The sequence below is a fragment of the Amblyomma maculatum genome, chromosome 1 (assembly GCF_055883805.1).
Source record: "Amblyomma maculatum isolate TAMU_Amacu chromosome 1, ASM5588380v1, whole genome shotgun sequence".
Classification (NCBI taxonomy): domain Eukaryota; kingdom Metazoa; phylum Arthropoda; class Arachnida; order Ixodida; family Ixodidae; genus Amblyomma; species Amblyomma maculatum.
The window spans coordinates 75,179,364-75,192,664 of NC_139344.1; the positions used below are offsets into that span (position 1 = coordinate 75,179,364).

The 13,301-nt window shown below is 46.6% G+C and overlaps 1 protein-coding gene across 8 annotated transcripts in view; it reads right to left on the minus strand.

Annotated features, from left to right (window-relative positions):
- Positions 1–13,301, minus strand: part of LOC146202823 (uncharacterized) — a 208,286-nt gene that overhangs the window by 54,153 nt on the left and 140,832 nt on the right. For all 8 annotated transcript variants that reach the window (XM_084588353.1, XM_084588360.1, XM_084588355.1 and 5 more), the window contains 3 exons: positions 10,266–10,451; positions 9,057–9,280; positions 5,005–5,305 (listed from right to left, as the gene is read on the minus strand). In XM_084588353.1, the coding sequence (XP_084444479.1) occupies positions 5,005–5,305; positions 9,057–9,280; positions 10,266–10,451 (711 nt within the window). The remainder of the gene's footprint in view (positions 1–5,004; positions 5,306–9,056; positions 9,281–10,265; positions 10,452–13,301) is intronic.

The window sequence follows — 13,301 nt, forward strand, 5'->3', positions numbered from 1 at the left end:
CGACGACCGACGCAGCCTCCACCAAACACTACGACGCTGCCATGCCGCTGTAAAACTAAAACGCAAAAACCAAAAAAGCAAAAGCAACAGTCGATCGCACCACTGCCACCGCTGCTAAAGCGGCGCTGTCAGCGATTGCGAGATGCGAACAGTTTCTCATGGTCTCAGAGATTACTTCCTTGCGCACAAACACGCGCGCAGGGGTGATCTCTGAGGCCATGAATTTCTTTGGCTGTCAACTCTCAATGCCATCGTAACATCTGTGGCACGCCTGCGAGGTAGTCCTGAACGTTTGCTGCACCGCACAACACATTTGTAGTGCAACGAAGCCTGCCTCCTGCTATTAAAGTGAGGTAGTGCTTGCCGTCACGAAGTTCGAAATATCCGTTTTATGTCGAACCGCGTTTGCTATGAGAAGCTAAAAATACATGTTTGATAAAAATATTTCGGAAGAGTTCGATATATTCAATAATTTGTTATATGCGTGTTCATTATATCAAGGTTTGACTGTATCTACTTTTGTATTCTGTATTTTGCTATTTCGAATAAATTTGCAGTTTCACAGAGGCTACAATGAATTCCGTTTCATCCATAGCCCAAGGCAGCGCCACTATCTATAGAGAACACAAGCTGAAGTATCGGCGCGCGGCGCTCGTTTAATATAGTGTAGTGCAGTAAAATCAATTAGCAAACACTATTAAAATCTACTTAAGTTTTGAATACTCGCACACGCTTATCCCCTTTCTTTTTACATAATTTCGCCCACTAAAACCTGGGTAAATCCGTTTGCATGGACCATTTTTTGGCACGTAAAAACAGGCACTGCTGCCTGATTTGCACCATCACAGCCGAGATTATTGCCCTTGCTGATCAAGTTCAAAGGCAAAGCTACGTGCGATTCAGCGTACAAAGAATGTTCCATGCAAACCAGATCCTAAAGCAAGCATCAGCTGCAATAATTCTCATCACATACGAAGACTAGGGCAAACTGTAACCCTTTCACTGTCACAAATGTGGCGGCACATTTTTGCGCTTACCCCTCCCCCCACAGTGTCACCGATGTACTGGTACGTTCTCTATCGCGCATTCAAAACTTCGCGCCTGATCGCAAAGCTGCCGCGCTTGGACAGGCTGCGCCATCTTTCTACAAATTCATATTTTCAACCCACTTTGTGTTGGTGCATATACACTGAAGAGTACGGAGCAACCGCGCCCACCCCCGCCACCTTCTTTGCTGGAGAGCACTGTCACTCCACGTGCGCTACTCTATCGCGCTAAGCGTTCATGCGGAGTACGCGTTTCGTGGCGCGTGCGTGCAGTTACGGGTTAAAGGGTTCTTCTGTCATCTGCTGCAGGTTTGAAGGTTTTTATTTTTATTCTGTTGGAGTGTCTGCTGCGCCGCTGCCTCTCCAATAGGTCAACACATGACTCGATCGCTACTTTCGCTCTCTTGCTGCGCCCTTGCTTGCAGCTAGCAGCAGCAAAGGAGGTTGTTTTAGCCTCTTTCCATCTCCCTCTGTCATCTTGATTTCACAACGTGCCATTTATCTGTTGTGCGAGTCACCGAAAGAGTGCCCCTCCGTGCACGCGGTTACTTTTGGATGGCTGACCGTGCGGGACCTTCGACTGCGGACTGGAGCGATGGCTGTTTTCATTAATACAATTCGAACTCTGATTCGGTGTCTCAAGAAGTATCGGGCAGTTTTTTTCTTATATTATCCTTATTTGTCTAATTTATAATTAGGCTGATAAAGATGATGATGTTAATTACCAACACCAGCAAAACACTCCACGTACAGTTAACTGTTATTTGTATAGCAATCATAATTAAAAATAAATCGCCATGCTCGTTCCCCGAAACCAAGCCAACACGGGAGTGCGTCATGGCCAGAAACGCCCGACAGCGAAAGGGTTAAACAAGCTATGGCCACGCTGGTAAATGTAACCAAAGTGCGACAGCCAATGGGGAGCGCGGGAAAGGGGAGTGCTCACCCTGCACTCTCCACCCGATCAAAGGCCCATGAATGACCTTCAGAAAACAAGGAACTATGGTTTACTGTTGCAGTAATGCCATTGTCTTTCCAACATTTCAATGAAGCGTGGTCTATGGCAGCCCAGGCCGCAGCACATGCTGCACAAACTGTGTTCTCGGGTGCAGAATTCAGCTTAAGGAGGTGGTTCCACGGTCGCCATCGTGAGAGTAGTTCGGATTTTGCCACCAGGCTACACCACTAATTCATGACTAAGGAATTGCGTACCCAGCCCTCTTGACGTGCAATTCATAAGCAGAAATAAAGAAAAACTGATACACGAGATTGTAGAAGCCAGGAGAATAAGAGCTGAAATTAGAATGTGTAAGGCGATCCTTCAATATCACTCTTGACGAAGGATGTTGAGTCCTTGGGAAAATAATTTGTGCGATTATGTGCCGACGTGCACCGCGATAGGATGCTGGTAGTATGTTTTGTCTATGCTCCTACAGTGTGTAAAATCCTGTAATGCATTGAATAAAATTGAGCTGAAAGTTAGCGCACATGCTGCCCACTTTTTTTTTTGTCCTTGTCTCAAAAGCGCAGTATTTCTTTGATAATGAACCAACTCGCCCGAACATCCACCCTGATCATAACAGTCATGCCCTCTCTATTAGCTAAACTTTTCAAATATCGCCATGAGTTTTCCACCATGCTGTCAGAAAAGTCAAATGTGAATTTCACGCGCTCCTAGCTCCATCACGAACCTTGGACCACGGCGCCCCTTAGTCACAACCGTTTAAAGGTTCAAAATCAAAACACATTCGCTTGACTCTAACAGATATGGGCATCCTCATAAGGATGTCCGCACCTTCACCTTATGACGATTTGACTCGGTGAGGTGAGGAAGAATCAGCGCTGAAAAATTAGTGAAGGCAAGGATGCAGGAGGGCAGAGGCGGTGAGGTGAGGCAGAGGCTGGGAAAGATAGAGTTTGAGGGTAAGGATAAATGCTCCATGAGAGGCATTGTTTCTGTAGTAACAAAATGTAGCCGGCGAACATGAGACACGAGTGGCTAGCACATTCCCTCCCTCACTGGCACTGTTGTAGAGAAAACAGAGGCAGTGGAACAAGGCACAAGCGCTTCAAGACCTCCAAGACCCTTCAAGACCTCCAACTGTGCGAAAAAATCTCCGCAGCAGAATGCATAGCTTGAAAGTTATTGTATATATAATTACCTGTTTCATACACTTTTCAAAGACGCGTGGCTAATAAACTAAGCGATACACACTAATAAAAATGCTCAAATTTGTTTATTAACATCTAATTTCTGAACACCTCAAACGGTTTTTCTCTAGGTGCAAAAGGTTTTGCACAATTTTGCATTTACTGACACAAGTGGAGCTGAAAAGCCGTTTCCTACCTTTGCATTTTTCTTTACAGCTTAAACATCTCTGCAGCTACAGTCGAACCCGGTTATATCGAACCCACGGAATATCCCCTTGAAAATTCCATGTAAAAGTATAGAAAAGCTGCGTCATATATCGAACTCAATTTCCCCGGTCGTTCGATATATCGAACTGCGCACCGCACACTGGAAAATATGCCTTCCCCAAAGACATTGCATCACCCTTGGCCGTTTGCCGCGTGACGTTTTCAAGCCACGAGCGGAAGGAATGAGAGGGGACAGTTCGGTGACGGCTGGTCTGGGCAGAGCCATGCCCATTCCCCAAAGGCGCGCGCATCTGCAGTTATCGTTTCCCGCATGCCAGCATATGACGTTTGCAAGCCTTGTGCGTGGGTGTGCCCATTCTTTTGCCTAGCCATCTCTCTCCTTCAGCAGGCGCTAAACCAGCTCAGCCCGCTTTCAGACAGACGTCGGACTTTTTCTCCAGCGTGTGTTGCGAACCCTCTGCCTGCGCGCGGCGACTGATGCAAGTCTCTCTCTCTGTTTTTCTTTTTTTTTTCTTTTTGTGAGAGTCATTTATTTTTATTGTTGTGCTGTGCACGTGGCGTAGCGCAAGATATGGCGACTGCGGACGTTATGAAACGGCAAGTTTTTTTTTTTTTTTTTTTTTTTTTTGACGGGAGTCGTTTATTCTTGCATGTATGAATCAACGAAAGCATGCGGTCAGCTGCTGCGATCCTGACACCCGCTCCAAGCGCGGCGTGATAAATCGAACCAGACTTGTGCAATCAAGCCATCACGGGCACTCTGCCAAGTTCACTCCCCGCCACCGCAGGAGCTATCAAAAGAATGCGCCCGGTTGTTATCGCTGCTCGCTGCGCAGCATCTTGGCACGCTGCCAAGAAATGAGCTGTGGATGAGACGGCCAAAATGGAGTGACGCGCGCCAGCCATCGACATGCAAGCGCGATTTCGCCGCGGCAACACAGAAACCATGTTTTGAGCTGCCGCGGCGAGAGGGACGCAGTTCCAACAAGTTTGAAATTTTTTGCTCTGTGGCTGCCGCTCCTCACTGAGATCGCTTGCAGTGAGCGAGCTGCCTTAACGCTTTTTTTTTTCTTCTTAATTCTCGGGTGCAAAAGTGGAGGGTGGGTGCATTATGCGAGTGGGTTGATTACGCGACAAATACGGTATCGTTTTTTTGCATCGTAAGTACCGTCACAAGCCGATTTCTGTATATCGAATTATCAATATATCGAACTATTTCGCGATCCCCTTCGAGTTCGATATATCTGGGTTCAACTGTATTTCTAAACCAAATGCACCATTCGAAAGCAGAGAAAATAAGGTTTACGAGATATTAAAACCACATATGTATATGTAGACGTATGAATATCACCAAAAATGTCTCTTCACCGCTGGAGTGGGACCGCCACCTTAAAAACCCAATACTGTGCCAAGCATTAGAAACTTGTGCTGTTCAGTTCTTTACACTTCCAAAATTTCATCCATATGCAATAAACTATTCAAATGCTCAGCAGCAAAAACAAGCATTTGGGCTGCAGCACCAAATTTCACTGCTCGCTACTTAGCGCACATACCAGACAAAAAGCGTGAATATGCTTGCCTTGGACATGTTCTGTTGCTCCAGCATTGAGTGTGCCTGGTGCGGTTGTCGCATCATCGCTTGTTGCTGCTGGTGCGCCTGCAAGCTACTATGGGCTTGTGCTGCCTGTGAATGATGATGGGTTGCCATAGCCAACTGCTGCTGTGGCTGCACTGGTTGCTGTTGCTGCTGCTGGTGGTGATGATGATGGTGATGGTGGTGGTGGCTGTTGGCTGAAGACTGCTGGTGGCCTGCGCCTACCACCGATGCCACATGGTGAGAAAGGGATGACTGAGTTGCCGGCTTAAGTGAAGATACCGACCTGCAAATGCAAGGCATATATACTCCTCATGTATGAGAACACTAAGAGAAAACATCTTTTGCGTATCATTTCGTATATGCCACAGCAGAACACGGATGTGTGTGTGTGTGTGTGTGTGTGTGTGTGTGTGTGTGTGTGTGTGTGTGTGTGCGTGTGTGCATGCGTACCCCAAAAATACAGCCCAATTCGTACGTTATAGCATCCCAAACGTGTGAATCTGTGCATCTGGCATTTGTATCGAGGTCAAACCATACCGAATTCTGATCACCCACAGTTCGAGAAATATGCATTTCGCCAGCATTAGTTTTTGAACTGAAAGAGTGACAGCAATAGCTCAGCAACAAAACACTAATCCCTCCCCCCTTTCACCACGCACACGGCGGAAAGAAACGTTGAACATGTAGCTTTTTATATCGCTTGTTCCTAAAAAAGCCAACTCTCGTAACATAATAATAATTTGAGTTTATCGATTTCAGTGCCCTCAACAATCTCAAGATGAAGCCCATAGCAAGTCCGAGGATCACTAAGGTCACACATTACAGTGAAGGCTTGTAAAAAAAAAAATGTGAATACTTTTTTTTTTCTTTAAAAAAAAAAAAAAACGGCTCTCGGTGGCTACCATCCGCGGTGTACATGCAAGAGCGCAGCAGACAACATGAATAGCAGACGACATGGGGTGGATATCTCATGACGTCAGCGGCCAATGCACGGGCGACCTGCGCGTGCGCCGCCTCCCCAGCGCCGAAGGTTTTCTTTTGCTTGTGCCGTTTTTTTTTTTAATTCTCTAAAACGCCATCGTTGAGAGTAGCACTGTAACTCGACCCCACGACGAGACAGTGACCGGCTACGGAGCGCGAAGATTGAACACGTGTGGGCCGTCGATATACAGCTGGAGCAGCCGCAAAGCTCGGTGCCGGCGAGTTAATTTTAAGCAGGCAGTAGATAACTTAACCGGAGGCAGTTTTGACGTGCGGCGTGCCTGTGGGTGGCAGCGGATGCCTACGCGTTCGCGGCATCATTACGCACTATGGTCTACTGTTGCGTGCCGCTCTGCAAGTCGAGCGGGCTAACATCAACAGGGACCTCCTTTCACGAGTTCCCTGTAACAGAGGTACGAAATCAGTGGCTCAAGAACATCCCGCGGCAAGCCAAACGAAAACTATGAAGCTGCACCAGCTTTCTTAAACATGCTTATAAGATCGCCTTACCCAAGCATTCCGGGCGACGGCGTCCCTTGTGATAGCGAGATCATTTCAGAAGACAAGGGTTGCGATCATCAGCTGATGCTCTAAAAGTCGAGTTTCCGTTGCCCTCAGTGATGTCCGGAAAGTACATTTCTGTTATGGCACTACTTGCTTTTCAGGGTAAAAAAAACAGCCCTTTTTTCCAAGCGACAGGACCACAGTGTGTAGCCTGCATTTTAAGCAGGAGGACCAACAATTTATTGAATGAAAAAGTGGCATATTTATACGTGCAGCTCAAGCAAGAGATTCATCGCCAAATAACCGCTGCGAACCCAACACGTGGAAGCCAGGCGGCAATATCAGGATACCAGTCGAGGTATCTCCAACCCCAGCAGACAAACTAATAGAAACGGAAAAAAAAATTGAAACAGATGGCAGGCCAACTCTTAGCAAAAGCAGTGTAGACCATTCGTAGCAACAGCTGAATAAGACGCGAGGAGCAGACCAGTCCTGACCCTTAAAAAAAAAAAAAAAAACGAGAAAACAATTGTAGCAAAAGCAGAGTCAGAAAGGTGAAGCAAAAGCAGTCAGAAACCTAAAAAACCTAAACAAACAACTAAAGACGAACATAGTAAAAGTAGAGTCAAACAAAAGAAGCAAAAGCAGTCAGAAACCTAAACCAACATGAACACTCGTAGCTCAAGCCGAGTCAAACGAAGCAAAAAAAAAAAAAAAAAACAGTCAGAAAACCTAAAAAAAAAGGCAATATAGTCAAAAAGGGAAGCTTAGCGGTTATTTGGCGATGAGTCTCACGCTTGAGATGTACGCGTATAAATATGCCACTTTCCCGTTCAATAAATTGTTGGTAGCGTGCGGATGTGGTGTCCCTTTCTTGTCAGTGTCCGTGTTGCACCGCCGTTCATTTTCACTACAGTTTGTGTTCAGCTTATTACGCGCATGACGAGAAACGGAATGGGGAACGCCGAGCACGCATATTCGGCAGAGATTTAATTGCACTGGGCACAGCCTGCCTGCGCAGGTATCAAATACGGAAGAACGAACGTGCACGGAAGGGAGACTGGCAGTCTGCTCAAACTGGGCTACTATCGCACACCAACTTAAGAAACGCAACCGCGTCAGTCGAAAGGACGACGACGGCTGCTTCGAAGATGTTCCCGGATCTCTTACCCCCAATATTGACACTCATTTCACTGGCCCACGCCTTTATCTTGCCGCAGCTATCGCTCATGAGAAATAACTGTTCCACAAATTTCCCGCGAAACTCCGTGCCATTCGCTTGCAGGCACAGCCGGTGCTCTGGGGGTGAGCTTTGGCGACATCTACCGGCTATTTCGGTCCCTACTCGGCGCTCACGTGGTATTTCTTCGGCCGCGCGCTCCCGTAGAGAGTGGCGCGATGCGCAGGTCGCCCATTATACAGTAGGTTGTGGGCCATGCCAGACCAGGCAGCTGCTTCCGATATTAACATTATAATTCATTTTAAAACTATCTACCACACCAAATGAGCTTACATTTCGATGATTTACATTTTAAAGAACATGGAGTCAAATGCAATATTCAGTTTATGCTCAAATGTTAGCTATCATGACCTCTAACGTACACAGACATCGCACAGCCCACTAGTGCCTAGCTTTTCGCCTCAGTCGAAAAGCAGCAGCCATGGCCAGGCAAGCACAATTTGGGCTTGCCCGCAATTGTGGCTTCCACTTGATCCTAAAAGGGGGCCGTCATGGGTATTAGAGTGGTTGCCCCAGCCCATGTGGTCTCCACATTGTACGTTAGTTACTCCGGATGAAAAAAAAAAGGCATGCTGCAATGGGTCACAAATGATTACATTCTAGAAAAAAAAAGCAATAATAAAGGAATGCAATGTTGGAAGCAGCTTTCTTTTTTTTATCATCTTAAGGTATAGTAAGGTATAGTAGCGCTTAATGTACAAAACGCAAGGGCTTAACGCTAGCACAACGCAAGCATTTAAAAAATTTTTTAATTAGAGATTCTATTCCCAAAAATGCACATTCTGCCCATCAATATGCTAAAAAATGGCAGTAGATTAGCTCAGCTATATCAGGATATACATAGCGTTAGGTTACTAAGCAACGGAGGCGCACAGCTGGGCACGCGCCGGCGCCAGTGCGACTGCCGCGAGTAAGACTGCACTCCTCTGGAATGCGTAGACCGGCGAGGCGTGCGCGGCTCCGGTGCACCAGCTGCGTGCCGTGTGATGTTACTGCTCCTCGTGCTTGCGCAGCATGGTTCGCGAAACTGCTTAACCTCGGCCAGTGTAGCTAACGCTACGAAAGCATTAAGGTCTGTCATAGGTGACCAGTTATGCTAGTTTGAAATTTTCTGTGAGTGCAAACACTGGGAGTGTATTAAAGTGAAGGAAGCCCTTTAATGCTCACATATGCACTGCCATCAGAACCGATGGATGGATAACTGTAATCACCAGTAATCATAGTTGGTGAAGTCAGTTCATCACATGGCAATTTGCAGCATTTGCAACACTCAAAGGGTCCACTGATTGCGCATAGCTGCCACACTCACCCGAACGTAGCCTCACCGGTGACCTGTGCTGGCTCAGCCTGACCTTGCTGAGCCATGCCTTCAGTTGCCACGCTGCTCGTTGCAAAGGAATTGTCAGACGATGCAGCGCTCCCAAAGGAGCCAAAGCTTGGGGCCTGTACTGCAGCACTGCCAGTGTCGTCCGCCGAAACCGAGACTGTACCGTGCTCCAGCACTGTTGGCAGGGGCCCCACATTCTCCCAAACCTGCAGGATTGTCGCACTGCTACACACGACACACTGAGAGGTAGCACTTTAACACTCATGAACGCACTGCCATCAGGATCGATGGATGGATAACTGTAATCACCAGTAATCATAGTTGGTGAAGTCAGTTCATCACATGGCAGGCACCTAAGACTCCTAGCTGCTTGAAAAAAAAAAAAAGAAAAAAAATGTAAACCTGACTGCTTGAAAAAAAAAAATCGCAGCAAAAAAATTATGCACTAACGCCTACAGTTACACACAATGCAGAAACTAGAGATCTTTTACTTGCCATTCTATATGAAGTAACTTATGACCTTCACTTCTCAGGTAATGAAGTACCATGACACAGGCCTGAACAAGTGCAGTCTTAATAAAATTACCAATAAATCTAATATAATGGACTCATTTTCCTTAAGAATTTAACCTTTATGCCACAATCTGAATTGAACACCTCTGCACAAAGTTGGTTATACAGTGCTGATGTAACTCCCGACGCTGTCAGCCATGGAAACAGCGTCAAGATGCGCAATTGCTCACAGATGCCATTTACAGAACTGTGGCCCTCATCTTTCCAAGCATTTGCAGCAGGCTCAGCTAATGAAAAGGTGAAACAAACCGAACTGCCCACTCGCCCTCTGTCTCTGGCACCGACAATCACATATAGTGTTCTATTCTCCACCCCCATGTCCCCCAAACACCCAAGTGCACCATTGAAGAAAAAAAAAACTCACTTTCTCAATAAGTAGTAATAACACAAATCTGCCATAATACAACAGTGATGCAAAGTAATCTCATGCCACTCCCAACCCTCATGATGGAATTTTCCTTTAGAAGTCAAAAAGCACTGCACCCTGGTAAGCTACCATGGGGCACCTCACAATACTGACCCTCATTCAAAAATAGCCCTGAGAGATAAAACAGTCAACAGACCAGCAGCTTGAAATCGGATAAGTGGCAGCAGACTGAATATTTTGGAAGTGCATACCTTTTTCACAGATGCAATCTTTAGATTCAGCTCATCTGTGGAAGGCGAAATTGGAGAGTTGGCAGATGTAATTTCACTGGACAGAGAACGAGCAATCGCCATGTGCTTAGCCTGCTTTTCATCGCCAAATTGGGCCAATTCAGAGTCAAATGTGAAGTCCAGCTTCATGTCCCCGCTGTCCTCTCCCTGGAAAAGTTTACACACAAACAAAACAAGGATCAAACTACGATTCAACTGATGCACATTATGAGCACTCTTAAATCAAAGCCGACAAAGTTACTTCGTGTGTTCTGCTCTAATGTCACAAAGATCAGCACCACTGCTTAAATCACCTTTTTGGCAGATGCCTGAATTGGCCAAGCACGCGTTTGCACAATGTTTACAATCGTGCACCTGCCATTCTGCATCATTCCATTAACCTACATTGATCCTGCATCATTCCATTAACCTACATTGATCCAACTCTCAAGGGTTCCTTAGCCACAGCTCTGGCCTGCTCATTATTGTTGCATGAAGAAAAGCCCGAGTGAATACCGTATTTACTTGTATAATTTGCGCCTTCGCGTAATTTGCGCACCCGTAACTTATTACCCGGATTTATAAAAAAAACAACCCCATATTTTGCACACCTCATTGCGCGAAAACGCCAGTATGCACGCGGGAACGCACAAGCAGACCGCATCAAGTGGCGCACTGCCAAGGCCAAGCCAAAGCAATTCAAGCCGAAGCGAAGCCACCGCGCAGTAGTGTTCGTTGTACGTCTGGCACGTCAGTCTCTGTTCGTGGCGAAATTTAAACTCCAGGTGACTGAATTTGCCACTTCATCTCGCTCAGCTCTTGTGAACTGTACCATCCTAGTCCTGAAAATGGAAATCGTGTCGCTGCCAGGCAGTACACATGTGGTACTGGCGAAAGCAGAAGGCAGAGCTGATAAATGCAAGCCCGGGAAGGAGAGCATTTTGGGGACCTAAGAATGGGAAATTCCCCACCATTGAAGAACTTGTGCGTTATGTTTGCGAGCATTGGCCCTCCAGGATCGCAGTGTCGTGCAGTATGCTGCAGTTCCAGGCGAGGAAAATTACACGTTACATGTGACAAAAGGATCCCAGCTGAGACTGTCAAAGCAAGCAGGGGGTGGGTGACCCGTTTTATGAGACGCCATCACCTGTCTGAGACAAAGGACAACTCTCCGCCAGCGTTTGCCTGTAGACTATGAAGACAAAGTGGTGGCATTTCACCGGTTCGTGATAGCGCTGCGCAGGACGGAAGGTTTCATCATGTCTCAGATCGGGAACGCTGACGAGACGCCGCTGATATTAGACATGCCACCCAACATCACGGTGAGCGAAGAGAGAGTTTCGTCTGTTGCCATAAAAAAAACCAGCAGCGAAAAGTAACTGTGCACTGTAATGCTGGCAGTTACCGCTGACTGTCGCAAACTACCACCCTTCGTCATATTTAAGCGGAAGACTATGCCAAAATTGAAAGCTAAAGGACGCATCCATGTTCGTGTGCATGAAAAAGGGTGGATAAATGAGGCATTAATGATCAACTGGATGGACACTGTGTGGGGGAAGCGACCAGGTGCGCTTTTGCAACTGCCATCGATGTTGGTCCTTGATAGCTTCAAATGACAAACAAAGTTGAAAATGAAAACCAACCTCACTGTCATTCCAAGCAGCCTAACATCAGTCCTGCAGCCGTTGCATGTCTCCATTAACAAGCCGTTTAAAGACAACGTGCGGAAGTTCTACGTGGAGTGGATGGCCAGCGGAGAACACGGTCTCACTCCGACTGGAAGAATGAAGAGGCCTCCTTTGGAGACAGTCTGTGAATGAATACTGGCAGCGTGTGACAGGGTCTCTCCCAACATTGTGGAGCATAGCTTCAAAAAAAAAAAAATATGCTTCACGGAACTGAGGATGACGCTATTTGGGATGCCAACAACGATGATGACGACGGCCGCGACGATCTCACCCATGGCTCGGAATCCAGTTTTTCCAGCAACGACTCCGAATAGACAAAGTATGTGCAGTTATAAACGACACTGTTTTGCTTGTATATGATGCCTCACTTTTTTAGATATATATTGTGCTTCATATCCTTTTTGTGTGTGTGTTGTTAAGGCATGTTTGTAGAATTTTCGCTTAATTTGCGCAGCCCCTTTTTGAAGCCTTAATTTATGGAAAAAAAGTGCGCAAACTATGCGAGTAAATACAGTACTTCACAGTGAACTTCCTAGCAAAATCCTGTCCATTTGCTTCGATCAAATTCATGAAGTTTAAAAAAAACGCACCTGGGTCCATGCAACTTCAGGCTTCCAATAAACTACAGAAAACCTGAATTGTTAAACTGCCAACAATAACCCCATCATACATGGAATCTAGTGCACAAGCTTCCCTAGACTTTGTCAAAATTTCCTGGCCACTGAAGGTGCTAAATATAGTCTGGCCCATAGTAACTATTTGCATGCATTATCCATCCACAACGAGCTGTTCCTAAAACTGCAAATGCCGAAGTGAAAACAGACCTGCTTCCTCAGTTCAGAAGTCAAGCGTGAAGCTGTTTTTGCTTTTCCAGTCCAGCTTCAAGCCTACCAGTCAATTTTTTTCGGTGCTGATACCCACTACAGCCATAATGATCATTTTCTGCCATAGCATGCATTGTGCTATATGCAGACCTGTGATCGACCCACTATTAACCACAGATAAGAACTGAGTTGACTAGATTTTGAAGACCCAATGCCAGCGTCCATAGCAGAAGCCGCTACAGTGCATATGCCAAGCAACAGGCGTGACGGGCGTGGCATTACAGTTGCGCCGCCATAAAACTCCGCACCCTCACTGCATTGCGCAACAGCTGCGCCATGCACGACGTAAGAGTTGCACCCCAGCCGCCGCCGATCCCGCAGCCGCACTGCGCCAAACAAACAGCGCACCGGTCAGCCACCGCAGACTCCACAGCCTCGCTGCACACGTTGCACAGCAGCTACTCTGCCACTGCCAACTCCACAGGCTCTCTGTGCACATTACGCAT